At 36.8% G+C, this 18,044-nt stretch overlaps 1 protein-coding gene across 2 annotated transcripts; it reads left to right on the top strand.

Moving 5' to 3' along the window:
• Window positions 1-1,363: 1,363 nt before the first annotated feature.
• Window positions 1,364-9,209, top strand: LOC104246090 (uncharacterized). 2 transcript variants are annotated; one of them, XM_009801844.2, is made up of 10 exons: window positions 1,364-1,578; window positions 2,339-2,631; window positions 4,078-4,216; window positions 4,486-4,607; window positions 4,783-4,986; window positions 5,229-5,288; window positions 6,190-6,328; window positions 6,992-7,110; window positions 7,523-7,747; window positions 8,932-9,209. In XM_009801844.2, the coding sequence occupies exons 1-10, from the start codon at window positions 1,398-1,400 to the stop codon at window positions 9,124-9,126; spliced, it is 1,677 nt and encodes a 558-aa protein (XP_009800146.1). In that variant the 5' UTR covers window positions 1,364-1,397; the 3' UTR covers window positions 9,127-9,209. The 2 variants fall into 2 exon arrangements, with proteins under 2 accessions (XP_009800146.1, XP_009800137.1); XM_009801835.2 differs by having other exon boundaries at window positions 7,517-7,747.
• Window positions 9,210-18,044: the final 8,835 nt, after the last annotated feature.

The raw sequence follows: 18,044 nt of genomic DNA, 5'->3' as shown, positions 1-18,044 counted from the left end.
TTCCTTGTGAGTTTCGGTTTAACTCGTTTCTTATTTATTTTCATTTAGATATATTGTAATACCTACGAATTGATGTGTATGGAGTATTCGTTTTAAATCTTAACATACGTAAGTTCTTCATCGGATGTGATCATTAGTAATCTCATCCAATCGTTTATGATAGCACACAAATCTTAACATACGTATTTATTATTTTTATGAGATTTATCTTGTGAATATGTTGAACCATGGAGGCACAAGACTTGCTCTTATAAGACATTTCTAAGTCTTACAAATTTCATACAAGCAAAAAGTAGGGGGAAGGAAGAACATTGAGTAATTTTTATAGTCATAGTATTTTAACGTTTGTAGGTACGAGAGATATATCAAACATATGATTCAATGACATTGATTTACAATAAAACTGTTTATAACGATATCATATTCCTACTATCTTTCGCCAATAACGTTTTTGGAAGATAAGAGGAAGGAAAATATCAAATTTGCAACTACTTGTGGAAGAATAGAAATTGAGCCGTAGGTGTCATTTTTTGAGTCATAAAATATTGTATAACTAATTTAATGTGTAGTTGAAATATTCAAATCATCATGATAACAATCTCTCTAGTAGTAACTAATATAATATTCTATTTTTAGTTTAAATTTCAGTATAACTAATACAACAAATAGTTTCAGTATTAAACTTTTTTTTGTTGATTTGATGCGTACAGTATTAAACTCTACATTGTAGATATAGATATAATATTAAAGAGAATTTATTTATTAATTTATAGCATGTAACGGGATGTGGAATAAGAAAATGTTTTTGGTAATACTTAAATAAAAGCATCTAAGATGGAATTGCCAAAATTTTGGGGTTATTTTTTTATTAGCTTGAGAATAAAAAACGAAAAAACATGGAATAAAAAAATAGTATCGGAAAATTATATTTTTCGGTCACTATAATTTGTGTGTGAGTTAGTGAATTTTTTTATGATTATTATGTGAAAAAATAAAATTATATGACTTTGGTGAAAAAAAGTGATAGCTATATTATCATTTATGCAATTTACCGTCAATTTTGGGAGAGAGTAAAAACAAGCATATCACCAAAGGATGTGGTGCAGTGGATGAGACTGCTCTTTCCTTAACCAGAGATCTTGGGTTCGAGCCCTTGATATGAAAACATACTTGGTAGGAAGTGCTTCCTCCCGAATGAAGCCCTACGCGGCACGAATCCGGATATAGTCGGGCTCAAATGTGAGCACGGACACCGGGTTGGAAACCCAAAAAAAAAAAAAAAACAAGCACGGTTGCTCGGTCACGTGCAACGCACGTGACAAAATAGGAAAGTTCATCAACACATGGTTTATCAGTTTTGAGCAAACCCCAAATTCTAAAACCCAAAAGCCACAGTAATGGCTTTGCTACCTGTATTCCGCCATTTCCTTACCCACCTACGTTCCCCTTTGCCCCCACCCATAGCCTCCTCCATCTTCCCAAAATTGTCAATCCCAATTCACTCAACTTTCTCTTCTCTATTCCCTCTTTCTTCTTCTTCTCAACCCACTACTCCCAAACCTCATGCTACTGCTAAAGGTGACTTCTTTCATCTTCCCATTTGCTTAAAACAACTGGTTTGTAATGCTAAAGCTTCTATATTTTTATTGCAGAGAGTACTGTATTGCTGAAATAATTAGTTTTTAAAATTTCAGTCTTTCTATTGCAGAGAATTCTGTAGTGCTGAAAGAATTCGGTTTTAATGCTAAAATTTCAATCTTTTTATTGCAGAGGGCACTATAGTTCTGAAGAAATTGGGCTTTAATGCTAAAGTCTTAATGTTTTTATTGCAGAGAATACTGTGGTGCTGAAAGAATTGGCTTTTAATGCTAAAATTTCAAAAAATAAAAATAAAAATTGCTGTACAATGCTGTAGTACTGACAGAATTGGTTTTAACGCTAAAGTTTAAATTCTTTTTATTGAAGAGAGTACTCTACTACTGAAAAATGTGGTTATTAATGTTAAAGTTTCAATCTTTTTATTGCAGAGAGTATCTAGTGCTGAAAGAATTGGTTTTTATGCTAAAATTTCAAAATCTTTTGTTGTAGAGAATGCTGTAGTGCTGAAAGAATTGGTTTTTAATGCTAAAAATGCAATCTTTTTATTGCTGGGAATACTGTGAGTGCTGAAAGAATTAATTTTTTATGCTAAAATTTCAATATATTTGTTATAGAGAATGCTGTAGTGCTGACAGAATTGGTTTTTAATGCTAAAAGTGCAATCTTTTTATTGCTAAGAATACTGTGGTGCTGAAATAATTGATTCTTAGTCTGAAGTTTCAATCTTATTTTATTGCAGAGAGTACTCTGGTGCTGAAGCAAGATGAGAGGTTATTTGGGTCTGGAACAGTGAGCCCTCTTGACCCAGCTGTGAATACTAGTACCATTGCTGCTATTGTCACTTCTTTGGGTGGTCCAGCAGCTGCAGTTGGGATTATTCGGTTATCTGGTCCGTCTGCAGTTCCTATAGTTGGTCGTGTTTTTCATCCCAAGTTGAACAAGAAGAAAAGGAGTTCTTCCGATTGGAGGCCTAAAAGCCATGTTATAGAGTATGGTGTTGTTTCTGACTCTAATGGGAATGTGATTGATGAGGTCTAATTTGATACTCTTGTTTTTCCCTTCTTATTTCGGTGCATTTGTTCTTCAATTTTGACATGTGAATTGTACTACATTGGAAATATTGAACGGTTTGGTGCCTTTGTTGCTTCATATCTGAATTTAACCCTTACTGGTTACTACTTCTCCTTACTATCTCTAGTACTTTTATCTGTTCTTCTTATTTTCATATCTTTTGGGAACTGGGTATGTTTTTAATTCTATAACCCCTTAGATAAGGTGAGGGAAAGGTGTCTGTAGAATGAAAAGGAGTGAGTGTTTCAGAGCAAAACTTCCTGTTCTATAGCTTATTAAAATTCCTACTGGTTACATATTTTTCATGCCTTTTTCTTCTTCTTTTTTATAACAGCGGTGTTCGGGCCAGCTTAATGTGTTTTATGCCTTTACTTTGAAGAAATAAAGAGATAGTAAAGTATTCAATGTTTTATAAGTTGGTAATCTTGCGTAGTCTATATATTGCTTGGAATTAAGTTCGGTGTGTCTTCAACTCACATTTTGGATGCCCAACTATAGGTTCCGATGGAAATCCGTGTCAGGTGTCTGTGATAAATAAAGTACGTGTACCTATACATGTTCTTTTTTTAGCTTGTTAAATATATTACGCATCATAGACATACCTTTTTATTGATAAATTTGGCACATAGGCAATTATCTAAATTTTTAGATTTTCAATATATTGTCTAGTTCTTTATCATAAAATTACTGAATGAATTCCATGCGTAGAACAGGTGTTGAGAAAAGAATTTATGAAAATTTGATCATCGTTAAGGAGCTTGGTAATGAATGCCTCTAATGACATTCATTTGGCTCGGCTTTTATTAAAAGGAAGACCTTACTGAAATTTGGGACTCGCTTGGGTGAATCTTTTCTTTTTGGGTGGGCGGTGGGGGAGGAGAAGGGAAATCGAGGGTGTCTTAGTGCCCTTCTTCAAATTATGTGGTTGGTTAGAGCCCAAATGAGATAGTATCATCTGTTTGGGCTCGTCTCAAAGTTATTTTGAATTTGTCATTTGTGCATTATTTAAGAGAAAACAAATGGAGGAAAACGAGGCACCAATTTTTAGAATATATATGCAAATTTTGCTGCGCTTGTATGATCGTCCTTCTATTTTTATTTCTGAACAAGTTTATCATTTATCCATTACTTGAGAGAGAAAAATAGGGGAAAGAAAGCACCAACATATGGAATTTATGCAATCTTTCGTACATGATGTCATATTACATATGGGCTAGGTGCATTGTTTTCTAGATTTTGATGTAAGAAAGAAGGGATAAGTAGGAAGCAAGGTGGTCAATGTGCTAATAGTGTCCGGACTCCAGGAAAAAAAATTCATCCAAGTTAATGCCATTGTGAATAGTGGTCTGAAACTGTATGTATGAATATTTTCTTGGAGTCAATAGTTTGAATATTTTTCTTGCTTAGGTTCTAGTGATTCCTATGCTGGCCCCAAAGTCATACACTAGAGAAGATGTGGTTGAGCTTCAGTGTCATGGAAGTGAAGTGTGTCTTCAACGTGTTTTGAGGGCTTGTTTGGAGGCTGGTGCGAGGCTCGCGGAGCCAGGTTAGCATCATCCTTATATTCTTTAATTGATTGTTTTAATGTCTAAACCTGCAGCAGCTAAGTTTTTGGGAAGAGTTGGTTTCTATAGATTGAAAACTGTTATGAAGATTCATTTGTCTGTACATCATTGTATAGTTTCATTGCATTGATAAAGCTTTAGTTACTAGGCTATATTACACAGCAACTGTCACCTTTTTCTGTGCAGCGATAGAAGAGGTGAGAATCTTTCTGCTCCAACTCACCTCTTTTTATGTTCTCACTTTTACTAGGCGAGTTCACTCTCCGGGCCTTTTTAAATGGTCGTTTGGATCTCTCTCAAGCTGAGAATGTGGAAAAGTTAATATTGGCCAAGTCAGTGGCTGCTGCAGATGCTGCATTGGCAGGAATCGAGGTGCTCAGCTGTATAAAATCACTTTCTAATTAAAAGAGTTTTTGACCCCCTTTAAAGGAAAAGAATGTTGACCCTTCTATACATCAATAAAGAATAAATTCAGCACTATATTTTTTTTTTTGCCTTTTATCTTAGTGCTAGGGAATGATGCTGAACAATGTGTTCCTTTTGTCAGGGGTTTTTTTCTTCTTTGGTCAAATCACTAAGAACACAGTGCATCGAGTTGCTAGCTGAAATTGAGGCTCGCCTTGATTTCGACGATGAGATGCCACCCATTGATCTAAATCTTATTATGAACAAAATATATGGGATGCTGCATGATCTGGATGATGCACTGGAAACTGCCAACTATGACAAGCTTCTGCAGTCAGGACTACAGGTTTTATATTGCACTAATACTGACCAAGTTCTTATTCAAGGCTAGTGGATGTTGTCTCTAGGAACTAATTATTAAAAGCAAAAAAGAGAAAGAAACAAAGGACACATGTCTTAAATTTATCATAGAATTTGAGATTAGCTTATAGCACATCTAGCTTTTTAGCTGGCATCCAAAGAATGGCCTTTTTACTCTGCTTTCAACTGATAATTAAGATAACATGATTTTTAATGAATATCTTGCAGATTGCAATTATTGGTCGACCAAATGTTGGGAAATCAAGCCTTCTTAATGCATGGAGCAAAGTATATTCCAAAATTATATCCATTATTTACCATCTCATCCTTTTACTTGATTATTTTCCTGATTAGTTATCACTACTTCTCTTAACAGTGGCATAGACTCTTGAAACATCAACTAAATCTGAAACAAAATGTAGACCAGTAAATAGAAATCCCATCTGTAAGACTGTAACTGGAGACACATACTAAGAGAGGTTCCATGCAATGGCCAGCTCTCTTTTTTTATAATTTTCGCAGGATGTGACTTGCACCATTACCTCTACTTGAGACATTTCTAGGGATCAATTGAAGAACTCTTTCATCACCTTGCTTCATATTGCCATAGACCAATTTGCTCCTTTTGGTATAGAAAGTATACATAGTGGCTGAATCGCTAGTTTCACAATCTAAATTATATACATTTAGCCAGCAATAGGCTGTGCTAGTTTCAGTTGATCATGATGAGTTTATCTACAAGCCACAGTTCAGAACTTCTTCCCAAACCCACAACTATAAGATGGTGTAAAAAAAAAAATAATGAGCCATTTCAATCCCCTAATATATAATTGGTTCTCCCTTAATTTGTCACATAAAATGAAATAACTTGTGTTCTTAGGAGTGCAAGTCATTTTCCTCTACAAGTATTTTAACTCGTATTGCGTTCCAGTTGCTTCTTGAACATGTAAACATGATTGTATATCTTTACTCTATCAAAGCCCTACCACTACTGCTGCTACTAGTAGTAACAAGGCCAAAAAACTTTATTAAAATATTTTTCATGACAAATATTTTTCTCAAAAAATAAAATGTCATATTAAGCACACTTCCTCACTCTTTAGAATTAATCTAGTTTAAAGTGTCTGCTTCCTGTGTTATTATCTTTCTGGCATTCATTTCTAATCACGTGCCTTATATTAGCGTGCAGACTGATAGAGCAATAGTTACAAATATTGCTGGTACTACGCGGGATGTTGTAGAAGCCAATGTTTCTATCCGTGGTGTTCCTGTTACACTTCTTGATACAGCAGGAATCAGGGAGACTGATGATGTTGTGGAAAAAATTGGTAAGACCTTTCTGTTTGCCATGTTTATATCTTCTCCAATGGTGACTGAAACCTGCCATTTTCTTATCTGTTGAAACTTTTGGTCATTGAAAGATAAAATTATTAATGAACCAGATTCTATTTATCTTTGAAGGGCAATTTGGCAGCTCCTTATACACAGATTAAGTGTTCGTGAAAAAATATGGTTCTTTTTTGTTGTTTTTGGGGTCTACCGTCTATTTCAGAGTCAGACGGTCAATAGTTCTTATAACCTTTATCAAGTGTATTTCTCTCATTGCTACATTGGTTTTCTAATCTAACTTGTGGAATTTAGCATTTAGTTAGGAAACATAGCTTCATTTTAAAAGTTTGCTCGTAATTGTGTCTCGAAAGAATCATATATTAGTTAATTATATGAAGAGTCCAGACTGTAACACTTGGTCAGAGTTATCATTGGCCCTTAATAAGCATTTTTCTGTTGAATCTCCGGTCAAAGTTCTTGGTGAATGTAGTCGTCACCCAATGATGGTCCCTTTTATGGTACCTCAGCACTACATTTGTTGAACCCAATTAATGATATTGTTTCCTTTTCCTAGTCTCTTTTTCTTACGTCCATGAAATATGACATGAACTACCTGTGTTGAGTTTTTATTTTATTTGATTCTCGTAGCATTCTGTTCACAGGTGTGGAAAGATCTGAAGCTGTTGCTATAAATGCTGATGTCGTAATAATGACCATAAGTGCAGCAGAGGGATGGACTCTGGAGGATACACAGCTTCTTGAGAGAATCCAAAGGAATCAGGTTTATAAGCTATTCCATTCACGTATAACTTTGAATATGAAATACTTGTTTCTTCCCTGATCTACGAACTTCTATAATCTGTTTTGCATTAAGTTGAAAAAAATAGTCTTGCTTTATTTTGTCTTGTTATCATTGGTTTCCATTATTTGATTTTGTCGAAGTAAGTCTAACAAGATTTTTTTTTTTCAACTGCTGGAAGTTGGTGTGCTCTATATTATGCAGCCAACATGGAACTTTACTCTCTCCTTTATCATGGAACTTATAGAAGAAAGTCTCTGTAATGAGGAATGACCTAGCTTTTCTTTTCTGTTACTGTTAGAGAGCTGCAGTTGATTCTTGTTTCTGCAACTCTGTTATTGTTTTCTGGTATTAGGAGACACATTTGAGATTAAGTTTATTCCTATAGTTTCAGACCGCAGCTGGATGTAGCTCTCCACTGATTCTGGTAATCAACAAAATAGACTGTGCTCCCTCCGACTCTTATGAATGGGTCAATACATGCGGCTTCTCCTTCAACAAGCACATTCCAACATGTGCTGTCAATGGTCAAGGGATTCAAGAACTTGAGGCAGCAATAATAGAAATTATGGGTCTCAATAAGATCCCTGTTGGTGGTCGCAGATGGACAGTCAACCAGGTTAGCTTCCTGATCTTCTTTTTCTCCCTCTGAATGCATAAAGTAGAGCTGTGTACTGGCATTGTTACATATACTTGTTCTAGTAAAATAGTATTAATAGAAAATGGCTTAATTCTATGTAAAAGGAAAGAGGAGAATGCTGATTTGTTGCTAGATACCTCTGATGTGAAAATGGCATATGATTTTTGAACATTATATCAGGAGTTGAAATCATAAGTAAAAAGTAAAAGTAAGCTTCAGACCCGATCCTTGAAAAGAAATCAAATTGTTCTCATTCCCTTCCTGTAGTAATATTCTACTATCTAGCTTTTGTACCCTAACGGAGAAAAGGGGATAGAGGACAATTGAATGATGAAATGAGAGTTAGTAACTGAAAAATCGTCTTGTTTACATCTTTATCCATATCCTGTCTTAAACACCAAGGTTACGCATAGATAGGTTCCGTTGGTACTTTGCGAAGTTATCGAACTGCTTGTCACTTAATATTTCTTGCATCTAATCTAAATTCATCTGTCATTACATTACAGAAGATCTTTCTTATTTCTTTCTCCTTGTAACTTTTATGAATGAATGGTGATGCTTGTTCCTCCTACTAAGTTTAAACCAATAAAGACAGGAACCGTATTAGTTCTAGATCTTATATCAGTATCTTCACACATTAGGTGTCGGTGTGACCTTTTTAGTCTGCAGTCTTCAACCTTAGCCACAGCAATCTAGTGATTTTGTCAGTTTGCCTCCATGCGTCTTGTCAAATGTCCAACTGAACTGGCCCTACTAAGAAACTTGGAATTGCTTAGGAAATCCTTCAACCTGAATCACTAGTTGCCCTGGAAATCTATTATTTATAGTCTAAAAGACCAACTTTTGTAGCCGTAGACTTTTGTTGCGTTCCAAATTTAGGTAGAAGTCCCTATTTTGCCCCTTTCTGCCTATTGTCAAAAGGTTATTGTTTGGGCAATGAGCCAGGCCGTGTCACTGCGACCTAGAGTATTGTGTCTTTACTCTTCACTATAAGTACTGTGCTTTTATTTTTTTGAGTACTACTCTTTTTTATTTGTTTATCGTCGTCTACGAAATCATCGTTTTAGGCAGCTTATCTCCTTTGTTTATAGTCTTTCATGGCTTCACTAAAAACTGCAATTCTTAGCTAAACGAGAGCTGCTTTTTGGTTTTATAATTTCCAGAGACAATGTGAGCAGCTTATTCGAACCAAGGAGGCTTTCGTGAGGTTAAAATCATCAATTCAGGAAGATATGCCCCTTGATTTCTGGACAATAGACCTAAGGGAAGCTGCTTTGGCACTTGGACAAATAAGTGGAGAAGATATTTCTGAAGAAATATTGTCCAACATTTTTGGTAAATTTTGTATTGGCAAATAGTACTGCAACCCATCTAGAATGATGTATATTATCTGACATCTGAAAATTTTCTATGATATATGATTGTTTCATGGGATCGGAAATCATACGTTTCAATATAATTATCAACCTGTCTTCAATGTAAGCGGCTATATACATAAAATACTGAAAAAACTCGAAAGTAGTTGTAACCTTCCATAAGGAAAAAAAAAAAAGGACATCATTTGACATAAAAAAATTACAAAGAGTTAGAAAACAAAATGCCGACATAGCCGGAGGAGCTGGCAATGTATAAAACAAAGAGCCATGCAAAAACTATACAAGGCCAAATTATCACATAGAAAGTACAAGAAGAGGAGGAAAGAAAGTGAATGTGCATATCATCGTTTTGATCTCTTAAAAAACATGAACATGATCTCTTATGAACGCGAACATGATATCTTTCGACCATTGGTTAGATGCTCATGTTAAAAATAATGTTTTCCCTTAATAATCCTACTCACTCGTTTAGCTTCCTCCACCAACTGCATAAAAAATATTCTTTGAACTTTCTCCTATATAAGAAGCACGGTAGGAGCAGGTGAAGTCGTTGACGTCCCTGCTTGCTGAGCAAGGACTGTTTTGTCAATTCACCGTATATCAAATAATTTTATTGGTCTAAAGAGAATATCGCTGTAGCTTGCTGGTATATATTTTTGTAGCTTCGCTATTTTAAACCCTCGCCATTCAAAAGCTACAACAGATGTAATAATTACACCGTGCCCCATCACGTGGTTAATTTGCAGGTCACTGCTACCCCTAGGTGTAGCATTTGTTATTTCACATTCTATTTAACATTTACGTAAATTATGCACCTTTGGGGGGTCCTTTTTGGTAAAACAAAAATGCTTGTCTTTATGCATTTACTTTTGCCCGTCTTTCTTTAGCTTATTAGATAAGTTGACCTTTTATCCTCTATATCTATCGATCTATATTATTATAAAAATACAAATAATTTATGCTAAATGTTGAACGATCAAAATATTCTCAAGATATTGATCGACTTTTATAACTTTAAATATTTATATAATTTAAGGATATAATTATAAATCACTTAAGGCTGAAATTCTTTTTTGATTTAAATTACACATACGGAACCTACAAAGTAAATTTCGGGTCAAATTGTTTTGGGACTTTTTCGTTAGCCATCTTCTCGGAGAACTGGCGCTTCATATAGTAATTTTTTTTTGGACAACAATATTCTTCCTTTAGATGCTTCATCATAACCGATGCAATACAACCTTTGGAATCTAAAATCAATTAAGACTTTGTATTTATAACTCCAAGTCAGATAAACTTTGTGCTATTTCTTCAAACAAGAATTTCATTTGGAATAAAATTAAAATATTAGGAATTGGACTGTGAAATAAAATAGTAAAAGGTATATGAATTTGAGTTGGAGAAAAAGTTGAAATTAAACAACATAACTGAAGAAAAGCGTTTAATCTAACGGAAATTATTTCACAGGTAAATTATCCAAAACTAAAACAAATCGGTACTATCATATAATGGCTTAAATATATATATTTTAGAATCATGAAGGATTCCTTTCAAATTACCGTTATAGCAGTTCTAATTTTAATTTTATTTATGTGGGATAAGAATAATAAAAAAGCAAAGATCATGACACAGTTATGATTGTTTTGAGTTGACTTTATAGTCATGATGTACATATTCATATCTTGTATATGTACTGTGTATATTAACATTGGTCTCATCTCTACTATACTGCTACTAAAAAGATATCTATTTCAAACTGGGTAAAAGCAAAAATTTTAAGAGACAGATTGATTTTGAAGAAAAATGCATTAGATCTCCCAAATGACTTAGTACATAATTTACAAAGATGGTACGTTGAGGTTTTGACAATAATGTTATTTTTCCAAATAAACTTTCGCCTCCAAAAAATAAAGAATATTCCTTCCAATACATTTTTGTTTTTCAATGACAATAAATAAAACACATATTTAAACAATAACACAATATGTTTTCTTTCAAGAGATATCAATATGACAATAACAGTTCTGGTGATAAGTGATGACAGAACGACCAAAGTGATAGAAGGGAATATACACTAAAAACATTAAGTACTAGGTAAGATGCGATACAAATATTATGTAGCTTAGTAAAATTTATCATCTTTGCAATACAGACGATATCCAAGCATTTTGAATTCAAGTATTATGTTAATGTAAGTAATTACAGTGAGTTCAACATTTAAATAGTAGTTGCATTTTTTCACGTCATTATTATATGATAATTTTTCTTGTAAATATTATCTTGATAATTATAATTATATATTCTTTCATCTAAATAACGGATTGAGGATTACGTGCAACACACGTACGTAAAAACTAGTATTATTATAAAAGCACGAATAATTTATGATAAATATTGAACGACTAAAACATCCCCGAAATATTGATTGACTTTTATGCCCTTAAATATTTATATAATTTAAGGATCTAATTGTAAATTATTTAATAATGGAATTTTTTTCAGATTTAAACTACACTATTGGCCCTACAAAATTGATCATACTTGGATTAGAAAGGCACATCCATAATTTTCTCTCTTTTTTATTTACGTGAAATGCTACATTTACATATAATCAAACTGTATAGATGGAGTTTTAACCTCTTTTTGTATTTTGTAATTTGTTTTATTTTTATCCTTGTAATATTTGATCTGATATTTGATTGTTTGCTTCACACAACATATTTAATTAGCAATGATGATAACCAACAGCAAAATGTCGTTGTTTTTTTTTTTTTTCTCCTGAGGCTTACCAAAAAAAGATTTTCGATTCCTACAGTAGGAACAATGCCAAATATATTTTTACGGTGAGTGACCTCCTCGATCTCTAATTCTTAATTATTTTCCGTCAATAAATATTATCTTTTAATAGCAATTGAGCTCAACTTCTGTGATGTCCTTTCACTTGTTTTAGAAACAAATTCTGTGTTTCGAGGCCTTAAAACCTCCTTTTTACCTCACCTCGGTTTACGTGCGTGGTCCGGACATATATCCGAAAAGTTTTTATGTGAAAATATGAGAAATAGAAATTTCTAGAGTTAAAATTTGATTATGGTTGACTCTGGTCAACATTTTGAGCAAACGGACCTGGATCTGTGTTCCGACGATCCCGAGAGATCCGCAATAAAATATGAGAGTTGGGTGTATGCCCCGAAATAAATTCTGAGGTCCCAAGCCTTAGAAATTAATTTTTGAAAGAAATTATTTTGCTGAATTATTTCTGAAATAAAGAAAAGAATTAATGTTTGAAACCATTGGTATCGGGCCCGTATTTTGGTTCCGAAGCCCGGTACAAACTTGTTAAAGTATTTAAATGATAACTGTGAAATTTGGTAAAAAAAATGGAGTTTATTTGATGTGATTTGGACCTCATGTTGGAGAGTTATGGACTTTAAGTGTTCTTGATGAAAAATGACGAGTTTTGAGATTTACTTCATAGTTTTACATGTTATTTTCACGATATGATTGCATGAGCAAGTCCGTATGATGTTTTTGGGTTAGTGTACATGTTTGGTTTGGAGCCCCAAGGGCTCGAGTGAGTTTTGAATAGGCCTCGGAGAGAAATTTGGACTTAGAAAGTTGCAGGTTTTTAGCTGGTATATAGCAGGTCTGCACGCTTTGCATTTGTGAAGCCTGGCTCACAATGCGAGATCGCAAATGCGAATAACCCATCGTAAATGCGAGGGAAGGCCTGGGCAGGGTTGATCGCAAATGCGATCATTTCTTCGCAAATGCGAAGAGGCCCAGAAATCCCCCTTGGTCGCAAATGCGAGTTCGTAATTGCAAATAGTGGTCGCAAATGTGAGTGTAGCAGGTCCTGAAGGGTTTGCAATTGCGAACCCTGGTCGCAATTGCAACATCTGTGACCTGCAAATTCATGACTTAGCCGAAAATTTTTCATTTTTCAAACCCTTTCAAAACATAAACTCTCTTGGGCGATTTTTCAAAGACAAGTACTCTTCCAAATCGATTGTAAGTCATTTCTAACTTATTTTTATTAATCTTTAACATCTTGTCTCATGATTTCAACTCAAAATCAAAGGTTTTCATGGGGAAAATTGGATGTTTTGGGTAGAACCTAGGTTTTCAAATTTTAGGGATCTGGACCTCCATTTGAGGTCCGATTTCAAAACAAATTATATATTTGGGTTCGTGGGAGAATGGGTAATCGGGTTTTGATTCGAACCTTGGGTTTTGACCATGTGCGCCCGGGGGCGATTTTTGACTTTTTGGGAAAAACTTTAAAAAACCTATTTTCATGCATTGAGATTGATTCATTTAATATTTATTGATATAGTTAAGTAACTTGTGGCTAGATACGAGCGAATTGGTGGTGGAATCAAGAGGTAAAGCGATAGTTGAGACTTGAATTGTGTTCGTAGCATCGAGGTAAGTGTTTGGTCTAACCTTAGCTTGAGGGATTAGGAGTTGTGTCCTATTTGATATGTGTTATTTGTTGAGTACAACGTATAGGCATGGTGACGAGTATCTATACGTTGGTGTCAAGCATGCCCGTGAGCCTTATACTATGATTAATGTGACACCGTTGTATTGTTCATGTCTTATGTGATGATTTCTATTGTTGAGCAAAGCTTGTGGAAGTAATAGTGGTATTTGAATATTGAAGAGCGATGGCTCAAGTTGTATAATGAATTGTGGAAGTATAATTGGCAATTGAACCTTATAGAGCATTGGCTCAAGTTGTGTAGTGAGATGTGAAGTAAATGTGAAAAAGAGAAGAGGATTAATATATTGTCTCCCTTACCGGGATGTTGTTACTTTTAATACTATCTCCCTTGCCATGATGTTGATGTTTTGATATTGTTCCCTTGTCGGAATTTGATTGTTGAACTATTGTTCCCTTGCCGGGATTTTATTGTAATTTTATTTATTTCCTTGTCCTTATTGCTTGTGATTGTTATTTGGATGAGGAAGAGTATTAAAGCACGAAGGGTGATGCTGTGCATTATTTTGGTGAGAGAGTGTTAAAGCACAAAGGGTGATGCCATGTATGATTTTGTAAGGAAGAGTGTAAAAGCACGAAGGGTGATGTCGTGTCGCACGATGTACAATTCTGTGCCGATAATATTGATTTTATGGTAAGGACGAGAGTAAAAGCATGAAGGGTGGTGCCGTGCAGATTATCTTGATTCGTATGGTGAGGACGAGAGTAAAAGCACAAAGGGTGATGTCGTGCACTTGTTGATTTCTTATTCTTGTTGATAATTGAGTTATGGTGTTCCTTATATCTACATGTTGTCCTTCTTTTATCATTTGATGTTTCCCTGCAGCATATTTCCCCCCCCCCCATTCTTAACTGTACATTCCTGCTTTTATTTTCCGTTGTATATGATTTAACTGCACAAGTTTATTTGGTAGTCTGGTCCTAGCCTCGTCACTACTTCGCCGAGGTTAAGCTAGGCACTTACCAGCACATGAGGTCGGTTGTGCTGATACTACACTCTGCATTGTGTGTAGATCCCGGTACTGGAGCATACAGACCGTAGATTTGGGTTACTGCCTTCAGTCCAGTCGGAAATTCCGAGGTAGTTCTGCAGGCGTACGCATGCCCTGGCGTCTTCTCCTATCCTTTCATCCTTTTTCATTTACGTATTTTAGAAATAATATTATATTTATTTTTCGGACCTTGTTTGTAGTATTCCTAGACCGTATGTGAAGTTGTGACACTAGTTCTGGGTAGTCTTTGTTTAAGAAATTGTATTGGAAATAGTTAAATAGTTTTATTTATTTCTTCTGCTTGTTTAAATTCCACTGTTTATAAACTGTTGGTTCATAATGGTTAAAGGTTTACAGATGGGAAAAAAGTAAACTGTTCAAACGGTTGGCTTGCCTAACTTTTACTAGTAGGCTCCATCACGACTCCCGAGGGTGGAGAATCCGGGTCGTGACAAGTTGATATCAGAGCTCTAGGTTACATAGGTCTCACAACTCACGGACAAGCTTAGTAGAGTTTGAGGGATCGGTACGAAGACGGCTGTATTTATCCCCTAGAGGCTACAGAGTTAGGAAAAACTTCACATCTATTCTTTCCTGCCGTGCGGTTTGGTTTCTCAATGCTAATTGAATTTTTAATTTGTTCTTTCGCAGATGGCGAGAACATGCACTTTCTCATCCATTGATCAGCAGCCCGAGCCCCCAGCAGCAGCTCCCACGAGGGGTAGAGGGCGAGGTCGAGGCCGTGCTAGAGGCCGATGTAGGGGCAGAGCTCAGCCCAGAGCAGCAACACCAGTGGCGGAGCCTCAGGTTGAGTTTAATGATGAGGTTCCGGCCCAGGCAGTTTCGGTGGGCCCAGCTCAGGTCCTAGAGGGGTTCATTGCTACTCCAGTACTCCATGATGCTCTGGTCCGTCTAGTGAGTCTTATGGAGAGTGTCACCCGGGCAGGCTTACTTCCTGTAGCACCAGCCGTCTCTCAGGCTGTAGGAGGAGCCCAGACTCCTGCTACTTGTACTCCGGAGCAGATGACTCCCCAGTTTCCGACTCCAGCAGATCAACTAGTTGGAGCAGTTCAACCGGGTGTGGTAGCTCAGACTGGTGATGGAGCAGCTATGTCTGCCAATGCCTTGTGGAGATTGGACAGGTTCACCAAGCTCTTCACTACCACTTTCAGCGGAGCATCTTCTGAGGATCCCCAAGATTATTTAGACAGTTGTCATGATGTTCTCAGGAACATGGGGATAGTAGAGACCAATGGGGTCGACTTTGCTACTTTTCGCTTATCTGGATCCGTCAAGACTTGATGGAGGGATTATTGTTTGGCTAGACCAGTTGGGTCACCAACTTTGACTTGGGATCAGTTTTCTCAGCTATTTTTGGAGAAGTTTCTTCTTGTCACTCAGAGAGAGATCTATCGGAAGCAGTTTGAGCGTCTCCAGCAGAGTTCTATAACTGTTACTCAATGTGAGAACAGGTTTATTGATTTGACCTGTTATGCTCTACTTATACTCCCCACAGAGAGGGAGAGAGTGAGGAGGTTCATTAAGTGGCTCATTCAGCCTATTCGACTTCAGATAACTAAGGAGACGGGGAGTGAGATTTCTTTTCAGGAGGCGGCCAATGTGACCAGGAGAGTTGAGATGGTTCTATCGCAAGGAGGTAGTCAGGGATCTGACAAGAGGCCTCATCATTTAGGCAGATTCAATGGCGCCTCGTCTGGAGGCAGGGATTCGTATGGTAGAGGCCATCCTCCTAGGCCTTTTCAGTCAGCACTTCAGGTTTCTCACGGTGCTTCAGGTAGTCATGGTTCTCATATGCAGTATTCTGGTCAGCAGTCCTACAATGCACCACCAGCTCCTATCAGTGCACCGCCGCTCTAGAGTTTTCGGGATGGTCATTTAGGTCGTCAGGATCAGCAGTCCAGCAGCCGAGGGCTTGTTATACTTGTGGTGATACAGGTCACATTGCTAGATTTTTCCCTCGAGCATCGAGCCGCTCTCAGCATCAGGGTTCCTGTGTCATGGTTTAGGCACCGAGTGTTCCACAGCCTGCTCAACCAGCTAGAGTTGGAGGTAGAGGTGCTAGAGGTGAAGGTAGAGGTGTTAGAGGTGGAGGCTAGCCAACAGCAGGCCATCCTAGAGATTTAGTTCAAAGTGGTGGGGCCCAGCCCCGATGTTATGCTCTTTCAGCCATGTCTGAGGCTGAGGCTTTCGATGCAGTTATCACAGGTACTATTCTGGTTTGTAGTAGAGATGCTTCAGTTTTATTTGATCCAAGATCTACGTACTCCTATGTGTCATCTTATTTTGCACCGTATCTGGTCATGCCTAGTGATTCTTTGATTGCTCCTGTATATTTGTCTACACTGGTGGGTAATTCTATTGTGGCAGATCATGTCTATCGTTCGTGTATAGTTGTGATTGGGGGTCTTGAGACTCGTGTAGATTTGTTACTTTTAGACATGGTTGATTTTGATGTCATATTGAGGATGGACTGGTTATCACCTTACCACGCTATCTTGGACTGTCATGCCAAGACTGTGACCTTAGCCTTGTCGGACTTACCTCGTTTAGAGTGGAGAGGGAATCCTGGTCATTCTACCCATAATGTTATCTCATATATGAAGGCTCGAAGTATGGTCGAGAAGGGGTGTTTGGCCTATTTGGCATATGTTCGTGATTCTAGTGCCGAGGTTCCTTCTATTGATTATGTGCCTGTTGTTCGTGAGTTTCCTGAGGTATTTCCTTTAGACCTACCGGGTATGCCATCCGATAGGGATATTGACTTCTGCATTGATTTGGCTCCGAGCACTCAGCCCATTTCTATCCCGTCATATCGTATGGCCCCGCCTGATTTGAAAGAGTTAAAGGAGTAGTTGCAAGACTTTCTTAAAAAAGGTTTCATTAGACCTAGTGTCTCGCCTTGGGGTGCATCGGTGTTGTTTTTTAAGTAGAAGGACGGATCGATGAGAACGTGTATAGCTTACCGATAGTTGAACAAGGTTATAATCAAGAATAAGTATCCATTGCCGAGGATTGATGAATTGTTTGATTAGCTGCAGGGTGCCAAGGTATTTTCGAAGATTGACATGAGATTTCGCTATCATCAGTTGAGAATTAGGGCATCCGATGTCCCTAAGACAGCTTTCCGCACTCGGTACGAGCATTATGAGTTCTTGGTGATGTCATTCGGGTTAACAAATGCCCCAACAGCTTTTATGGATTTGATGAACCGAGTGTTCTGGCCTTACTTGGATTCGTTCGTGATAGTCTTCATTGATGATATTTTGATCTATTCCCGCAGCCGGGAGGAACATGAGCAGCATCTGAGAGTGGTCCTCCAGACTTTGAGAGATAGTCAGTTATATGTGAAGTTTTCGATGTGTGAGTTCTGGTTGAGTTCAGTTGCA

This window comes from Nicotiana sylvestris, chromosome 4, assembly GCF_000393655.2.
Source record: "Nicotiana sylvestris chromosome 4, ASM39365v2, whole genome shotgun sequence".
Classification (NCBI taxonomy): Eukaryota; Viridiplantae; Streptophyta; class Magnoliopsida; order Solanales; family Solanaceae; genus Nicotiana; species Nicotiana sylvestris.
Note: the sequence above shows the minus strand (reverse complement) of the source record. Positions and strands in the feature narration are given on the sequence as shown.